The 19,980-nt window shown below is 42.7% G+C and overlaps 1 protein-coding gene across 2 annotated transcripts in view; it reads right to left on the reverse strand.

Moving 5' to 3' along the window:
• Positions 1-19,980, reverse strand: part of LOC147730952 (solute carrier family 13 member 1-like) — a 540,726-nt gene that overhangs the window by 277,885 nt on the left and 242,861 nt on the right. For both annotated transcript variants that reach the window (XM_086955853.1, XM_086955852.1), the window contains exon 5: positions 4,930-4,966. In XM_086955853.1, coding sequence (XP_086811979.1) covers positions 4,930-4,966 — 37 coding nt within the window. The remainder of the gene's footprint in view (positions 1-4,929; positions 4,967-19,980) is intronic.

Here is a 19,980-nt window from a genome sequence, read left to right on the forward strand (position 1 = left end):
TCTACACAATATGGACTTTTGACTCTGACTACATGAGTAAGGATTCAGCCTAAGGATATCAAGAACCTTTGCTAAACACACTCATTACCCCCTTTAAGACTTCCAATGTCCATCCTCTAGGCTGCGGTGTCCATCAGGGATCTGCCTTAAGCCCCGCTCTATTCAACATTTATGTCCGTCCTCTAGCCATGTTGTTCCAAAGCCCGGAACATGGCCATGGCATCATATGGAGATGATACCTAAATGGTATTTACCCTCTGCAGCAATACTAAACTAGACCAGGGGAAATGCCAAGGTGACCTTACAGCCATTACTGAATGGATGACTAATAACTACTTACATTTGTACTCCTCAAAATCAGAAGTGCTTATGGTTGGTCGGGATACCCACCTATGGGGAATGAATGGTGGCCTAAAGCCCTAGGTACTCCGCCCCAGCCAAAACGTACAGTTAAGAATCTGGGTGTGTTGATGGACAGCACACTCTCATTTGATCCACAAGCTAAGGCTGTGGCAGGTACCTGTTTGGTCTCATATGGGGCTTTAAACCTATCCTGGGGCTATTTGATGCACCCACGCAACAGACAATTGTCCAATTCACTGTGCTGTCGCGTTTGGACTATTGCAATGAACTACTACTGGGTGCTAACAAAGCCGCAACGAGAAGGCTTCAACAGGCACATAATGCAGCTGCCTGCACACTCTTTGCACTACCTAAACACTGTCATGCTGCTGACCTCCTCAGGCGGCTCATTGGTTACCTATAGAACAGAGAGTTCACTTCAAGTCTTTATGTACCACACATAAGATCCTGCATGGCCTGGGTCTGCAAATTCTAACCGATCTTTGCTATGTATACACCCCGGCTCGGGTACTGCGCTCATCGGACCTACACCTGGCCTACGTCCCGCGGGTGCACAGGTCCAGAGTCGGGGGGAGCTCATTCAGGGCACTGGCCCCCGCCCTCTGGAATACCATCCCTTCTGCTGCCCGGTGAATGCAGGACCACTGGGCGTTCAGGAAGCTGATCAAGACATTGCTTTTTTCCAATCTCTAGTCTACTCCCTCTCTACCCTCCCTCTATTCATGCTTAGCACTGGGACGCCCCGATGCGGGGGCAGCCATGCACTCTACAAATACTGATAACTTAACATAACCTCAATCATGTAGGACCTGGGATAAGGTTAGGTTGTGGAGAATATGATGGGTTTCTTTCTGCCACAAAACAAGGTATCATATAAACACTAGAAGTACAATTCACAAAGGTTTTTGAGTAAAGTTTGTATTATTCTTGACTGGGGTGTAACTTGCTCTTGATTTTCCAGCATTATTACACTTTTACTCACAGGAAACGTTTTGTGAATGGAGCTCTGTCTGTCTTCTATATATCCATTGCTTCTACAGGCACACATTTTTCTTGGATACATACATGTGTTTGCACCTGTATAGGAATAATGCTTGTATGGAAATTGGCAGACCCTCAAATGCCGGCTTATTTTACAAGAGTCGTTTCATAACTTTCTGAAAAACTGCAGCTAAAACAATGTAAAAAGCGGTACAGAGCAGGAATATCGTCGTAAAAATATCGACTAACATAAATATCGCTGCAAAAATATCTACAGGAAGAAATATCGATGACAAAAATATCGTCTGACCAGAATATCGACAGACAGGTAAGTAATATCGTTAACATTAATATAGTTGTAATAAATATCGTTTACAAAAACATAGTTTACAATAATATCGTTTTTTAAATAATTATAAGTAATGTAGTGTTTTAATGATTATTTTTAGTCAAAGTAGTATTTTTAGTAGTATATTATTATTTAATAATGTATTTTCAGTTGAATTTAGTATTAATAGTTCCGTAGCGGGTTGTGGGTTTATAGGGGAGTAGGGTGGGAAGTAATTTAAATATAATGAAATAATACATTAATTAATGTTTTAAATGAATATAAATAGTGTAATAAATAATAGTTAATTAATTTCAATTAGTTAATTGAATAATAATTATGTAATTAATTATGTTAATTTTTTTATTATTTTTAGGTGTGTGTACAGGATTTTTTTAGTGAAAATGTTTTTGGGTAAAGGGGTATTTTTAGGGTTCAGGGTCAGTTTTCAGTTTTTGGGTAAAGGGGTATTTTTTGGGTTCAGGGTCAGTTTTCAGTTTTTGGGTAAAGGGGTATTTTTTGGGTTCAGGGTCAGTTTTCAGTTTTTGGGTAAAGGGGTATTTTTAGGGTTCAGGGTCAGTTTTCAGTTTTTGGGTAAAGGGGTATTTTTAGGGTTCAGGGTCAGTTTTTAGTTTTTGGGTAAAGGGGTATTTTTAGGGTTCAGGGTCAGTTTTTAGTTTTTGGGTAAAGGGGTATTTTTTGGGTTCAGGGTCAGTTTTCAGTTTTTGGGTAAAAGGGTATTTTTAGGGTTCAGGGTCAGTTTTCAGTTTTTGGGTAAAGGGGTATTTTTAGGGTTCAGGGTCAGTTTTCAGTTTTTGGGTAAAGGGGTATTTTTAGTGTTCAGGGTCAGTTTTCAGTTTTTGGGTAAAGGGGTTTTTAAATATAATGAAATAATAGATTAATTAATGTTTTAAATAAATATAAATAGTGTAATAAATAATAGTTAATTAATTTTAATTAGTTAATTGAATAATAATTATGTAATTAATTATGTTAATTTTTTAATTAATTTTAGGTGTGTGTACAGGATTTTTTTAGTGAAAATGTTTTTGGGTAAAGGGGTATTTTTAGGGTTCAGGGTCAGTTTTCAGTTTTTGGGTAAAGGGGTATTTTTAGGGTTCAGGGTCAGTTTTGGGTTTTTGGGTAAAGGGGTATTTTAATTATATATATGTATTATTGTTGTTATATAAAGTAATGTGTAAAATTAATTTATATGTCCACATTTATTAAGTTTATAATTAAAAAGTGTAGTAAATTTTTTTGAAATAGTTAAAAAAGAAAAGTAATGTAATGTATTTTGTTAATAGTACTTATATTTATTTATTATTTAATGTAATTTTAATTATTTTAAAAAGTCGATATTTTTTACATCTATATTAATTACAACGATATTTTGGAGTCGATATTTATGTACTTACCTGTTTAAGTATAGGGTGTCGATATTTTTGTAAACGATATTTTTGCAACGATATTTATGTCAGCTATATTTTTGTTATCGATATTTTAACACCCTACCGTAAAAAGCATCTGAAAACGCACTTTTTGGCACCATTTTGTAAAGCATTTCTTACACAGGTTACCCCTTGAAAAGAGTTGACTTATTTGCTCCGTGACTGTTTAATATATATTGCATGATATTTTACCAATGGTGGCAAGGCCGGACTGACCGTAGCGGGCACCGGGCAATGCCCTGGTGCGCCGCACGGGTGAGGGGACGGTTTTGAGCCCCTGGGGGCTGATTTTGTTACAGGGCCGTTTTTGCAGCATAGTCGGCCCTGTAACAAAGTCGGGCGAAAACCGGCCCTGGCAAAGAGCTCAGTGGCACTCCCAACCCCCTGGAGGGGGAGGGGTCGGCGGCCGAGCACTTTGTTTTGGTTCCCAGTCCGGCCCTGACAGGTGGGGGGGAACCGGGGCGGGGTGTAATGTCCCTGCCTTCTGGATCACTAATCTGGCATGTGCTGTGAGCACAAACTAAGAAGAGTGCTTTTTCCATGCTTCATATAGTTGCATTGCAATAAAAAGAACGTCCTGTACTGCAGGGAAGATACCTTTAGGTACTGCAGTGACACAAGTACAGTTATATATTCCAGCACATACCAAAAACAGCAGGCAGCGAAAAGAGCATGATCAAAGGGATTTCAAGGTTTATGTACTGTTTGTGGATATTCCACCAGAATAAAGCGAGGACGAAAACAGTCACAAGGCAAGTATATATAATTAAATGTAGGTTGACTTCACGTAACTCCACATATATGTAGCTGGATGATTTATATATATTCAAGGTGAGTCAATGTGAAGTTTAGAAGATTTTATGTATTCTTATCTATATGCACTTACATTCTCATTATTACTTAATATTTTGCCCACTATATTATGGTAGGGCTATATTTTGACAATTATATTTCAATATACAACCCTGTTGGTGTACATCTACATATTTATGTATCTATGTATTAGAGATCTCCTTGAGTTACACTGACACATTATCAGTGCATTATGAACCTCAGAATCTTTGGGTCCAATTACAAGTCGTTAAAAATCGGTACTTATTTCACAACAGAAAAAAGAAATGTATTGTTACATGTTATTTTTGGTCCAATTACATGGAGATATAAAAACCTTAGTAATGAACGAGAGAGTACAAGAGCTCTAGAAACAAAAAAGTAATGAATGGTACTGATAGTCTCGGGATGTGATTAAGGGTAACTATTAGTGATTACTAGGCGGTATGCTAAATAGGGTTAAGGGTAAAGAGAAATTGTACTGGAGGAAAGTCGGCTTATAGAGATGGGCTCTTCCATAAATTAATTTGTAAAAAGAAAAAATCCTGAGATTAAACTTGAAATCCCCAAGAACAATAGTGTAATGTGTTTGTACAAATAAGGAGAATAGAAATCTGACATAAACCACTGACATTAATCACTCTAACATTAATCCCCTGCTATTAATCTCAAAGTGAATAATGACTCTAAATGGGTCCGTAAATAACACATGGAATAAAATGAACTGAATGTGGGAAGGTTTAAACTAGCATTTATGTACGGAAAGAGACCATTATGCCTCCTTAAAATTAAGTACATGTTCTGATATTTCACAAACGAAACAACAGTAGTAAACATTTAGCACCCTGATAAAGGGGAACCACTAAAATCATTATTGTTTGTTGGACTAGTCAATCACTTATGAAATACATGGATACTCTGCAGATAATACAAACCAAATGTTAAACATATTACAAGAAACATAATACTACTTACCTCTCTGATGAGGGTGCTAAGCCAATCTTTGGTGTAACTATAAAATGAAACACAAACAATAAGATGTGAAAAGCATACACACAAAAAAATTGGCACATAAAGTTCCTCAATAATTACCACCTGTTCATGCAGGGCCAAATAAAGTATTCTGATAAATGCCTGTACAGAATGTCTTCGCTATTGTGTGGGTCAACCTAGTTTTATGACAACTTCCAAGATATGCACATGAAGTAAAATCTGAAGCATTTACACAGTATAAGGGTATTTGTAAATATGGCTAGATCCAAACCTCATTGGCCCGCATTACACATCCCCGATTAAAGCGACACAATTCTGTGTATTAAGGCATATTAAAGGTAACTGTGAAGAAAACTGCAGCTTCCAACCTTAAACATGCTTTTCTGATATTCTACCACTGTATTTGTTTAAACGGAAAAATCTCCATTTATTCTGTCAGCTTTCAATTCTGTATACAGCTGGGGCATGATGCTCCTGGCTTCCTTTTCAGTTGTAATTAGATTGCTCTGGGAATCCCTCACACTGGAAACTCAGTGGGCTTTTCCACCTGGACTACCTATTTTTCTGTAGGGCCCAGAGTTTTTGTTGGAATTCATTCACACCATGTCCGTTCTCTCCCCTCCACCCCCTCCCCCCAAGTTCCTTCACTCCTAGTTTGTTTATTCGACTAAGAGTTCTATTTGAATGTTTACAATCTTCTGTCACAGAGAAATCAGTTATGATCTGTTGAGACAAGTTGAAGATGTATTATAATAAAAGCTCTTTTTCTTCCACTTGTTTGCACCATCTTTACACACTCCTTCTCTCTCTCTCAACAGGCAGGTAGGCTCCTAGGCTATAGGCAGAACCACAGCTCCTTCAACAGAAAGTGCAGACTTCAGATAATATCCCCTCACATCTGTGAGACTTATAAGAAGGCACCTGCCCTTGTCAGAAAGCAGCCCTTTCCGTACTCTGATGAGTACACCCTTCCTTGGCTAAGAAGAATTTGGAAATGAAACAAAGTAGGGTAGTTTGGATCTAGCTATTCTAAACATGTTCCAGAAAGGGAATGTGGATCCACTGTGTAAAGCTCAAAACCCGTAGGGCTGGTTCACTTTCAGATGGAATTTCTGGGTGTTTCTCAGTCATAGCATTTGTGCAATGTGATGGCTCTCAAAGCAGGAAGCAATGGGATTACCTACAAGAAGAGTATTCAAAACAAGAGCACAATGAAGTGTGAGATCTCCCCACCTGACTGTCAACATCGCTCCTGAAGCAGCAATCAGGGGCAAACAAAAGGGCAGACCCTGCCTCGAAACATTCTCAAAATGAATATCAGAAACTGCAGTCCCACCTCTCACCCCCACCATCTACCATATGACAATGCTGAGGAAGAGCAAATCAGCAGCCATTTGCTAACAAGGTCCTGATTGAATTTCCAACAGAAACCTGTCTCCATACTTCCTCATTTAAGTATTTGCATCTCCACCTTCCAGCCACAGGAATGCATGCAATATAGTTACACTGTCTGGGGAAGTTGTTCTCATTCTCCATCTTGAGATAAACCAGGGGCATCCAAAATGGATCTCACTGGCTATAGTAGTCAAACTCTTAACACACATTGAGTCCTAATACAATATATATCAAACATATTTACTGCTGACACACATACTTCACATGTACACGCAAGGTTCTGGGGGTTCAATACCAGTGGAACTATACATGAAAAGGGTCTGTAGACTACACTCACTTTCACACACAGATACAAGTCTGACCACACTAAAGAGTCATAAAATGCACATGCTGCTAGCACCACCTTATGCGGTTTACCCATGGCATGGAAAATAAAACCTATGTTTAATATGAGGCACGATTGGGGCGCCCCTTTAGGTCCTAGAACATGTTCTGGACCTCGCATTTCCAGCCACAACCCTACGTCTATACGGACAAGCTAGGTCAACATGACACCAGAGCCAAAATAAAAGTCATGAGCCCAGTTTCAGAGCATTCAGGTATTCATTTCAGAAGTACACGCCATATAACCATTCAGAGGACATTTCCATCCCAGCAAAAGTTTTGGAGGAGTTCTAAACTCCACTCGATTTTATGCGAAGGTTAGTCGCTGATGAAGTGTGGTGAAGATTAGAAATTACATTATTTCTAGACAGTCTACAACCGAGTGTGTTGAGTAAACCTAGGTAACACAAGTAAACAACAATTCTTTGGTTTGGGCAAATTCCAGTAGGGAGGATGAAAGCATGTAAGAAGTAGACTACATCACAAATGCAATTTATAAGAAAGTATTCGAAGGGCCTAAACCAAAGCCCCTAAATTATTTAGCAGGTTTAGAAAAGGGGTGAGTAATGGGATTTAGCTGAGTCCTTATAAATAGAAAACATTAGGAACAATGGGGCAAACTCTCACCCCATTACCGGACGCACAGCGATCATAGAAGCATTCCAGTAATGCGACGTTTTAAACCAAGTTCGCTCCAACGTTAATTCAAAGTTTATTCAAGTTGTTCACGATATCCAGGATTTATCCACGATTTATCAAATGTCAAGTGCGAGGCAAATGGTCTCACACACTTAAGAACTGAACTCTAAGCCAATTGTTTTGTACAAAAAATATACTGTTGTAGTAGTAGTAGTAATAAGCTTTATTCGATTTTTAAATTAAAAATCATAAAAGCATCAACAATACAAAAATACTAACAAAAAAAATACAAAAACCATGGGCATTTCATTTCATAGACACAAAAAAAGCCATTGTTCAACAATTATTGTGCAAAATTCAGTTACCATTAAAAGGCTTAAGAGTTTGTCCTATGTAATGTGAGGGGAGCTCGGGTAAAAATCATGTAGATCCCAAATGCGAATTGTGCCTTGTCTTTCACTTTCATTGGGGGTGCAAACTCGTAAAAAGGGGGCAACATTGGTATTTTTAAATTTAATAAGTACCAAATCCCCAGCAATGCATTTGGGCAGCGTCCCTAACCATCCCACCCTCTTGACACTCAAGATACCCCCGTCTAGCCCCGGCGGCAACGGTCTATTCTTATTTAGCCAATAGGTGGCCTTATTTAACAAATCCTGCTGGGATTCGCGTGTTCCCTGAGTGAGGGCAGGGACCCCGGAGAGGACAGAGACATACGGGGCGGCCTCAGGGGGCAGGTTGATATGTGGCATTCTTGCCAGTGCGGATCTAGCCACAGTATGGGTTTTTGGTGCAGGTTTGACAGATACTTTGGGGCCTATATGAATAGGTTTGCGTAATGGCTGTATTTGGGTGGCCCCATTGCCAGATTTATACGTTTCGGGGGCGGTGGTAGGGTTAGGACAGACGCATGTGGCCATAATGGTAGCTGGGAGCGGGAGCTTTCTTATTACTGACTCAATATTGGTCAGCCTTTCCCCTAAATCATTTATTTTAGTGACCAAGGGAGAGATAGTAGCAACCAGCAATTGCTCAATTTTGGCCAATAAAGTCGTGTTGGGAGAAAAAAGAGGGTCCTCTGGTATGTCCGCGGCCGGGTCCTCGATAAATGCTATTGGATTAGCAAGTGATGGTATACTTGTATTGTTCCCAAAGTTAGTTTCGATGTCATGCTTCCATCTATTGTAGGAACCCAGGGGGGCGGCATTTACTTGGCTATGAGCTTTGTCAGTGAGGCCATTAGCATTAAGACAAAAAGAGTCCACAGTTGGGGAGGTTATAAGATCAGGGGCGTACTTAGTACCGCACAGGGCGTTGAGATCCTCCCATATGGACATCGTGTTAGTAATAGTATAAGGAATGTCAGGCACAACAGCAAAATGTTAAGGCGCAATACCTCCCTTTGTGATGGAACCAAGCGGGGTGGCCCGTCCCGGCCTCCACAGGCTTCGGAGGGCCACAGAGGGCCCGCCCTTTGCCCGGGCTTCGCCCCGGGCTATGTCTCGCGCGCGTCCCGCGTCGCGGGAAAGGGATCGAAATTAAATCACTACTGGCGAGGGGGCGGGAACGCCGAGGGAAGAGGCAGCAGCTGGGTAGGCAGAGAGCCTGCTGGACCTCGCAGTCCCTCGGCGTCTGCTTCACAGTCACAGAGTCCTTTCCCCTTCGAGCACCACAGACAGGGAGAGTGAGCGCTGACACAGCGCAGGGATCCCACGACGGCCTGCCCTCAGATCCCGGTAACAGCAGCAGTCCGTGAGCGGCACCCGCGGAGCGGGGGCCGCGATAGGTATTTTAGATGACCAAGGCGGGGGGGGCGGGAACGCCGAGGGAAGAGGCAGCAGCTGGGTAGGCAGAGAGCCTGCTGGACCTCGCAGTCCCTCGGCGTCTGCTTCACAGTCACAGAGTCCTTTCCCCTTCGAGCACCACAGACAGGGAGAGTGAGCGCTGACACAGCGCAGGGATCCCACGACGACCTGCCCTCAGATCCCGGTAACAGCAGCAGTCCGTGAGCGGCACCCGCGGAGCGGGGGCCGCAATAGGTATTTTAGATGACCAAGGCGGGGGGGCGGGAACGCCGAGGGAAGAGGCAGCAGCTGGGTAGGCAGAGAGCCTGCTGGACCTCGCAGTCCCTCGGCGTCTGCTTCACAGTCACAGAGTCCTTTCCCCTTCGAGCACCACAGACAGGGAGAGTGAGCGCTGACACAGCGCAGGGATCCCACGACGGCCTGCCCTCAGATCCCGGTAACAGCAGCAGTCCGTGAGCGGCATACTGTTGTTTTATTTCTAGAACCAAGCAAACCTGATACAGGTCAGCATACAAATACTTTTCAGTAGTAAATTACTAGTTTGCAATAGTTGTGTAACTTTTACTGGTTTTGGTTACAGTTTTAAGAAAGCAGTTTGCAACACATTGCCGGTATAGTACATTCAATTGAATGGGCTTTTTAAGTAAAATGCAGTTAATTACTTTACAGATTACTTTTGCTAACAAAGGACTGGATCCTGGATTCAGTCCTGGGACATTACCTGAAAACAGGTGAGTAAATGCGTGTTGGTTAAAGGTAGGATTTTTAGGGAATATTATTGCATTTCAAAAGTTGACACTTAGAAACTCTTTCACATAGAATCACCAATGTTATCTATGGGAGAAAATTCACTTAGCAGGTAAGTTAGGTTATTGTTACTTTTTCTTACTCAGTGCTGGATCCTGGATTCAGCACTGGGACATTTCCTGAAAACAGTTGAGAAAATATCTCATGTCCTATGAGGAGAAATGAGTTATCGGTTTCAAAGTAGGTAATCGTTCTTTTGAGTTAGGATCCAGGGGTTAGACGCAGGGGTCTCCCAGGGTCAGTGATGCACTGTTGTTGCACCCTCAGCGGCACTCGGGTGGCTGGGTGCAGAGTGTTGGGGCCCAATGTTATCCAACGGGGGATAGGGGTCTCTGGTTAGTGGCGGCTGGCAAGCAAGCCACAGGGTTGTGGGAGCAAAGCTCCTAGGGTTAAGCTCAGGGCATGTTGGGGACAAAATTAGCACCAAAGGGGCACCCTCAGCGGCGCTAGGGCAGCCGGGTGCAGGGTTCAGTTTTGAGGTCGGGTGTCCTGTTGATTTCAATAGGATTTCTCCGGGATAAAGAAACACTGCCTGCTCGGGAATAAGGATCTTCCAGTAGTGACCACCACTTCGAGGGGTAAGTTGGGATGTAGAGGGATGGTTAGGCACCGCTGGGTTGGGCACACAAGGCCGTGGGGCATCGGGTGCAGGGGTGCTTTTGGACGTCGGATTTGCTTACCCGCTCTGGTTGCGGTAGGGGATGCCCGCTGGATTGAGGCTGCAGGCGTCGTCTGGAGGCTTGAGGCAGGTCAGGGGTCGCCAGATCTTGGGTCAGGATCGCTGGGGGGACCTCCTTGTGGTGTTTGTTCACTCAAACACAGGCCGGGCTCGGTGGGTGCAGTGTGCTGGATTTGCTGTTCCTGGTTGGGGCCAGAAGCTGCAGTTCAAACACGTCTGGTTTTCACAGGAGAAACAGCTTGGGAAGTGATTGCAGGCAGGTCCTCCGGGGTTTGTGAGGTTCCTGACTGCTGGACATGCCGGGATTTTCGCAGGAGCAGGATTGAGGGGAGACAGGCCTGTAGGGCTGGGCCCAAGTCCTCTTGTTAGCTCTGCACGGCTTCTCGTCCTTCTTCTTTCCTTGTTGTTGCTGGATCTGAGAAAGGAAGGTTCAGGGTGCCCCTAAATACTACATTTAGGAGGGTTACAGTTAGGTAAAGGTCAGGGACCAATGGGTCCCTTCCCTGGGGTGGGTACACCCCCTATTCTACCACTCTCCAGTGGGAGGTGGGTAGGAGCCTGTCCCTGGTTGGCTGGGTCCTCCCATCCTCAAGATGGCAGGGACTCGAGGTTGTGCTTCACCTCGCCTCCCCCACCCTAGGGGTGGAGTTGGCTGAGGTGGGCACACCTCTCTTCCTCACTTTGTTTTTCCCACCGGGTCTCCCGCCCAAAGTGGGGGGTAGAACCATTGGGGACCAGTTGCTGAGTACAGCAAGTGGTCTGGAGAGGCTCACAAAGGCGGTATGCCTTTGAAGCTTCTCCTTCGTGAACCCTACCCATCCTGGGGGAGGAGGCTTGGCACCTCGTCCCAGGAGGTGCATTGTTTCAGGCCCCCGAGAGCGGCAAGCTCTCGACCCAGGGGTCCAGAAACATGTCTGTGGGTGGCAGCCTCAGCAACCACTCAGTCAGGTCACTGGGAGTTGGTCGAGTTTCAGGGGGCATCTCTAAGATACCCTCTGTCGTGCATTTTACATTACATCCCACACTGGCATCAGTGTGGGTTTAATGTGCTGAAAGTTTGATACTAAACTTCTCAGTCTTCAGTGTAGCCCTTATGTTTCTGTGGAGTTCGTAATGACAACCTCCAAGCACCATATACTCTAAATGGCAGCACTGCACTTACAGTGCACAGGAATGGACCTGGGTACTGTAGGGGTACAGGGCTCATGCACATGTACCCTTACCACTGGCATGGGGCATCTAGCTAGAGGGGTGACTGGTGTCTGCCAGGGCAGTGTTTTGTGGGCATGGCACACAGGGATGTGTGCCATGTTGACTCTTTGTTTTGTTCTGCACCAAGACACGCAGCCTGACAAGGCAGTGTGTGTGTGTCAGAGCACAGGGCCTCTAAGGGTGGCACAATAAGTGCTGCAGCCCTTAGGGGCCTTATCTGGTCACAGTGCCCTGGGTACCTAGGGTACCATTTACCAGGGGCTGACATGTGGCCAGAGATGCTAATTGGGTTTATGCTTCAATGCAGTTTTAGGAAAGGAACACAAGCCCTGGGTACCTGATTGGCAGGAGCCCAGGGCACACTCAGTCAAAGTACATCAGCCATTCAGCAAAAAGTGGGAGCGTACCATGCAAGACAGAGGGCACTTTCTCACACCAGGGATCTCTGTGCCTCTATGCCTGCATTGCTGATGCGCCAGATAACCTGGAGAGACAGATTAATACCACGTGGCCACGATGTCTGCTTTTGCCCACTAAGCAATATTTTGTTTGTTAATTTTATTGAAAGAATCTCTGACAGTAGGAGACAAAGTCATTGATCGAATTTCATTTTTGTGCCAAGATCTAATGGAGCTGTGAGGACTTCATCTAACGTTTTTCCCTTTAGAATCTGATCTACGGTCCATTCATGCTGGCCAGTGTTTTTTCCTGACAGGCAAGAGTAATAGGGTGTGTGATAGAGTAACGAACATTTCGGGAAAAGTAGTTGTCATGATATGGAAGATACTTGCAAACAAAACAGGTGATGGACAGAATGTGGATCAATGTCACACATTCACCCCAGTCCAAAGATCTGGGCCCAAATCCATCGTTTTTTTGCACTCCACACCACCCTGGGTTAGACAATGGCGATATGCAAATCAGCTCTGACCCTGTGCCCCATGGGAACAGTCCAGTCCGAACTACAAAAGCCATGTCCTTCCCAGAACGGAATCAAGCATCCGAGGACCTTTTTTTTTCTTTTTTCGGCTAGCTTGACTCCAGTGGTGTGGAGTGCCTGGGACCCACGTCGGAGTATCCCTAGCGCACTTATGGCGGTTGTCATGATATGGAATATAAGCATGTTAGAGATAATAAAGACAATGCAGGTTTAATTAATCAGCGGTTCTACTAAAAATCAAGACCCAGAATATAAACCAACAAGAATATTTGGAACAAAATATCGAATGGTAAGTGCATATAGGTTAGTACAGATTACTTTTCCTAACTCCATTTCTACATAGCTTTTGGGCCTTCGTTGGACTAATACCTTGAAGTTATATACAAAACCAAGGTACTTCTAGGTGGAGTTAGGTATAGAAAATGTATACCTACTTAAAGATCAATATTTAAATTTCGATATTGTGTCCTCAATACCCTGTGCCATCCATATTCTGTTTTTCAGGGTGCACACCAAGTCATTTGTACTTTGACTGCAGGAGTTATGTGACTGCAACATGTTCGATTTTGTGCACTCTAGGGGGTCAGACACTGCTTTTGTAGTTAGTGTTTGCTGCCCTGTGGCAACTAGCAATTGCAGTTACCCAGTGTGCCATGATTAAATAGTTTGCATTTCCTTTTGTAGGAGGGCCAAGTATGTGGCTAAACAGAGAACCTGAAATTCATACGTTCGATTGATTGACTTTAAAAGTGAATCCCTCTGAAGCCCTGCAGGACCTAAGTAGTACCATAAAGGGACTTGAACACACTCACAAAAGATAGAAACAATAAGGACATTTAGTGGGACCACGTAATACTAAAATGGGATTTTATTTGATTGGATGCTTAGAGGAAACAATGGATGAAATTAGGAGGTGTTTGTAGTTATAAATTGGAAATTATTAAAAATGTGGAATATAAACACACAGGGAAATACCTAATGCAAAAACAACAGAAACAGCCCAAAGTATTTTTTTTATTCTAAACAGTGACAAAATATGATTAAACAAATAATGTTACATGAACATGACCAAAATGTAATTAGAATGTATCTTTCAAGTATTAATATGCTCATTATATATGCCAAGCACAAGGTAGTGCTGATATATTTAAGTTGGCGATTAGTCTTGGAGCTGGTGAAATCATGAGAGCCTCTCTAATACAAAGAACTAAGGACTTTTTCAGTCTCGTATAGCTAAATATGACCGATTAGCAAAAGCCTACTGACATATTGGTGTAACAACATTTTATCTACCTAAATATATTTAATTTTCTGTTCTTGGACTTTGCTACTGACTCACCACCTACTAGCCCGCATTAAATAGCTGCAAAGTTATCCGTTTGCTTATGTGGGAGGTTTCTAAGTTTGCAGAGTGTTATGTGTGACATTTCAAGACTTTGTGTGACACTTTGAGTCACGCATTATTATGAGCCAAACAAGGCAGTTGTGTCTGAGTAAAGAGATTATTTTCATAAATTACACCCTTCTCTGAAATGTAATTGTCTAAAAACTGCATGTAAGACCTGATCCTATGGGTCATAAAGTATGCGTAAGCTGAAACCGAGAGCCTTTCCTATTGCATCCTTGCTGTCCAAGAGTTGGGCTTCGGGAAATAGTTTGCGGCACCTTTTAGCAGCAGGGCTCACAAATAGGCGTCTAGCACAGAGACAGTCAGTGAATAAACTAGCAACCTAACATTGAGAGCCCTACTGTCCTGATAGTGGAGGAAATTTAAGCAGTGGATGCTCCTTTGCATTCAGCACTTTATCCAAGAACCTGGGACTCTCTATTAATACCTTCATCAAAATCAAACTCATAGACCAGTGGCACACAAGAGAACTAATGTAGTGAGTGTGAGGCACTATCTGTCCTTTTCTCGCTGCAGACTGTAGTGTTGTGTGAGTTAGCAAGACATAACCCTTTTGGCTCTGGTTGAGCCAGTTCTATGAACTATGATGTAAGTGTTAGAATGTTGAGTTTGCAGTCACATTTAGGAAACAATTAAAGACACTACTCTTCCCTAAACCAGAATAATCAGTAATCAATGCGGTTACCGTACCCCTCAGCACCAAACCTCAGCGCCGTGATATCCTACCTAGGATGATTGTTAGCGCTTTATAAATAAATTAAATACAAATACAAATACAAGATGAATAAAAGGCTCAGTGTGGGGCGTAGTCATTGGCGGGTGCCCAGGATGGGGAGGATGCTACAACTGGCTGAGATAGGATGTTATTGACCCAAAGATCGACAGTGCTCTCCCAGAGACTTTGCTGTGGTCAAGCAAACTGCTCGTCAGTGCCTTGTGTGCCTCAGTCGAAGTGCAGAATCAACGTACGGTGTATGTGGAGTCAAAGCACAACTCTAGCCAGTTTGTAGTATTTGAAGATAACAAAAGATTCCCTGAGAAGTGCACATATCGGTGGCCAAGAACCTGCTGTAAAGGTCTTACAAAAAGGTACTGCGCTAACTCAACCTAACACTATACATTATACAAACTGATAATGTTAAAGGCAGCAAAATGCAAGAAAACGTTATGATCAGATGCATTGCAAGGCAGAGATCAACCAGGTGTCAGACATTATAAAGAGTTGCCTAAAAGCAAATAGTTCAATTAATTTAATGAAGAGGAAGCTATACATCTCAGAGTTATTGACGGATGCCTATCAGATTCATTCAGATGACGAACGCTGCAAGAAGCTCTTGGTCTGGAGCGAGTTCTCATGGCATGGCTGCCAAAGCTGACGAGCATGCTGATTGACAGAATGCTGACATGGAGGCAGAAGGTGCCCCGAGTGAGTCAGTCATGAACATGAAAAGTAAGCAAAAGCACCAGGCAGAAGGACACAGAGTGATGTCTCCAAGGAAAAATAAATTGTGCTTCAGGTGTAGGTAAATATCCCACCATTGGACAGATCTTCAAAGGCTGTGGGAAGGAGATCCATTTTGTTATGGTTTGCAATGCAAAGGAAAAAGTATGTGTGCCACAGTGCGAAGACAAAATGGCCACTTGAACATTCCAGAAGTGACACTCGACTCACACCCACTAGGCCTAGCAGCAACACCAATTGAGGCAAGTCGAAACCAAATGAAGATATTGTAATTTAAATTGCTCTCAAGTGAAAGTGAAGAGGAGGGTTGTGCATTATCAATGTTTTCCTCAGAACATGTTGGACTGGCCACTTGTGAAGAAAAATACCAGTCATTTAACCATTGTCCGAAGAATACACTATAAGTAAACGGCTGCTCAATACCTTTTATTATCGACCGTGGTGCGTTGATAAACATTATGCCTGAGGAAAAATACAATGATCTATCTCCATAGCCACGATTTACGCCATCGAAAATCAAAGTGTATACATAAGCTGCATCAACGCAATTAAAAAGTCGAAGTTCATTTGTAGCAATAATGAAACACAAGAAAACAAAAGTAAAAGCACCAATTCATGTGCTTCAAGGTTCAGCATCAAGTGCCTGTTACTCAGCTTCAGCACAGCTGCTGATATGGGACTGATATCAATGGACTATAACATGAATGTCCAGTATGAAACAGAAACTAATTTTCCTTCGTTGTTGCATGGGTCAGGAAAACTCAAGACTAAGAAAGTACAATTACACATTGATGAGGATGTCCGTCCTGTTGCTCAAAGACACAGTCAATTTGCATTTCATTTACAAGTAGATGTTAAAAAATAACTTGAATCCTTTCTCAAACATGATATCATTCCAACGGCATGAGTTTTTCCCATAGTGGTAGGTCCTAAAAAGGACAGTGAAGGAGCTGTATGCATCTGTGTTGATGTGCGATAAGCGAACAAGGCAATTGAAAGAGAACAACATCCAAGTCCGCGCACTCTCAACATTATAACGATTGAATAGTGCGAAGGTCTTTGCTCGCCTTGATTTGAATAAAGGATATCCTCAGTTAGAGTTCTAGGAAAATTGAAGGTATATTACAACCTTTTCTACACACATCGGTCTGTTCCAATATAAAAGAATACGTTTTGGTGTGTCCTCAGCTGTCAAGCTTTTTCAAGATGTCATTTGACGTATCATTCATCCTGTCATGAACGCTTTTGCTTTAGTGTCAACCTTTATTCCCTGTAGTCAGGACGTCTGCACCCCAACCTCCCCAAGCACGCAATAACTATTCTGAAGCGCTCACAAATCGGATATCGCAGGAAAAAAACATTTGCAGCTGCTGCTTAAAAGTGTATATAACGAAATGAACGCCAATGCTGGAAACTCCACTTAACAGCCAATATTTCACCAAAATTGTCAATGAGTTAAACAAAAAACAAAAAACAAAAAACAACCTGGTCACAGTGTAGCATTCTATAAGATTTATTCTCTTTTGTGAAATGTTCATGTTTTTAGCACAATATTATTAGTGCATGGGGATACAAAGAATTTATATATACTATATACAAACATGTACAACAATTACAAAGAACACTTTATACATTTCATACACACTTGGCCACTTCAGTCATACAAACAACAGTCACACAAAAAGCAAAAAAACAATAACAAAAAATGCCCATGTATTGGTAACGGATAGCTGGAAATAATCCTGTTCGTGATGATCAGTTTTTAAAGTCTGTATATTACAAAGTTCCACCAAAGGGTCTTTTATCACAGGTCAAACAAGCTGTTTTATGACATCAGTGGAAAACCAAATACAGGGCAAGGCTGGTCGACGCGTTTCGAACCCCTGCAATTTGTTGGGGTTCTCCTCAGGACCGGGTAGGTTCTGAAAAAATGACAACAACAAGCTCTTACTAAAACAAACTTAATGGGGGGAATGAGAGACCATCTCCATATAAGCCATGGCAACTCCCTACCTTGAGAAAAGTGCAATGTATCACATTCAGTCGTGTGAAGAGTAGACAACCCAATTAAGGGGTGAAGTATCCCACAGGAGAGGTGTTCACAGGGACTAAAAAAGGAAAAACATATAGACACGCGCTATATTAGATCATACATTCTCACGAGCCAGCATTCATTCTGCAGGTGCTGACTCGAGGGAGTCCTCCTTACCCGCTGTTGTGGCGGCTTCTTGCTTGCCGGCATCTCCTCTTTTAGTGAAGAGCAGTCACTTCTCGGCTGTGGAACAAAGCAGAGAAGCGTTTCACACGTTGGGTATTTTGAGCATCTTCAAACGCCTAGGGGGTTACGGTCGACCCGTACAATGAACATACCAGTGGGGGAGAAAGGGCGTCCGTCCTTCTCTCTCTAGCGTTCGTCTGAACTGGTTGCGCTGCTGAGCGCTGCACTTCCGGGTTCGCTGATAAACAGCGTTCATGGGACTTGTGGTTGTTAGAATCTTAGCGTCCTTGAACACTGGTTGGTGCAAACGGCGGACTGGAATGTGGTCCATTGAAGTTGAAAGGACTATGCGATGTGGGCACAAATCAGGCCGTCGGTTTGTAAATTTCAGAAATCTCATTTAGACCGCTGATTGCCGTATTGAATTTCATTATTAACATCGCTTCGCGTTGTGACAGTTTTGCATCTAAATCGCCGCTCTTGGATTTTTATACGCATTCTGACTCGCAACGATATTTGCAGGATAACCAGGGACGATCACGTCGGAAATTCTTGACGTTCTCAGACACAACTTCTTCATCAGGAAGTGAACCGGATAATTCTAACCGACCACCTCAAAATAGAACAGGAAAGCGATCAGATCAATACCAACAACAGCCACAAAATCAACAGCCTTTTTTAGGACGGGGCCAACAAAAACCCAGAGGCCGAACACGCTACACCCAACCATGGGAAATGAGGACACGTCAGAAATTCTACAAGAATTAGACAATTCACCAATTTACAATCTTTCAAACAGAACGCTCACAGTAGCAGAGACATCTGTGTTGACTAAAGGACTCAATTTTGTGCCATCCAGACCAACGGACTACGTCAAGATGAAGCTCGAAACATTGGAATTCTGTCGAAAGATTCGCCTCAAAACATTTTTTCAAGACGTTATTGACGACGCTCAAGAAGAAACAACAGGCCTAAAAAGAAAATCCACTTTTTGCCCAAAAGGACCCAAAATTCCTAAAGAGGTTACAACATTTGAACGCACTGTTCTTTCTGGAATATCCGCGATCGAAAAGAAAAAAACATTTGTGAAGTATAATTTATCAAAAACTGAGAAAGAAGCATTGTCGACTGTAAAAAATGACACCACCATCGTGGTGAAACAGGCGGACAAAGGCGGGCCGTGGTTATTTGGGACATCACCAAATATAAACAAGAAGTACACCGCCAGCTTGACGATCAGAATTGTTACAGACGCATTGGGAAAGATCCAACATCAGAAATAAAAAATCAACTATTTGAGGTAATTCAGAAAGGCTTTGACCTTGGATTTGTAGGACCAAAAGAACTGGTGTTCTTACAAAATAAAAATCCGAGAACACCAGTATTCTATGTGCTCCCTAAATTGCACAAGGATGAAAATAATCCTCCAGGTCGCCCAATAATTTCAGGGTGCGACTCACTTTTTGAACCTATAGCAAAATATATCGATTTTTTCTCAAACCCTTCATTCAAACTATTCCAGCGCATCTTCAAGACACCACTGCGTTTTTAAAACGAATATCTACCATCCGTTTCGACCAAAACAGACAGCTCCTAGTCACACTAGACGTGGTGTCTTTATACACCCAGATCCCACAAGAGCAAGCACTGGAAACACTGACCATATTTCTGGATAAAAGAGAAAGACCAGCTAGAGTTCCCACTGACTTTATCCTCGACCTTGCTCGCTTCGCACTACAAAAAAACTTCTTCACGTTTGATGCAGAATTTTTTTACCAGATAAAAGGGGTAGCGATGGGTTGCCCCTTTGCTCCGGAGCTAGCTATATTGTTCATGGGACTGTTCGAAGACAAATTCATATATAACGATAACCCATATGGAAACTGCATCTCCAACTATATGAGGTATATCGACGACGTGTTCCTCATTTGGACAGGAGGACACGAGGACTTGAATCACTTTGTTGGCTGGTTAAACTCAAGAACATGTGACATCCAGTTTTCAGTCACAGCTTCAAAGGAATCTATCACTTTCCTGGACGTAAAAGTAGACCCAAATGGAGAAGGCCTAGACACTACCTTATT

This window comes from Lissotriton vulgaris, chromosome 2_1 (genome assembly GCF_964263255.1).
Source record: "Lissotriton vulgaris chromosome 2_1, aLisVul1.2, whole genome shotgun sequence".
Classification (NCBI taxonomy): Eukaryota; Metazoa; Chordata; class Amphibia; order Caudata; family Salamandridae; genus Lissotriton; species Lissotriton vulgaris.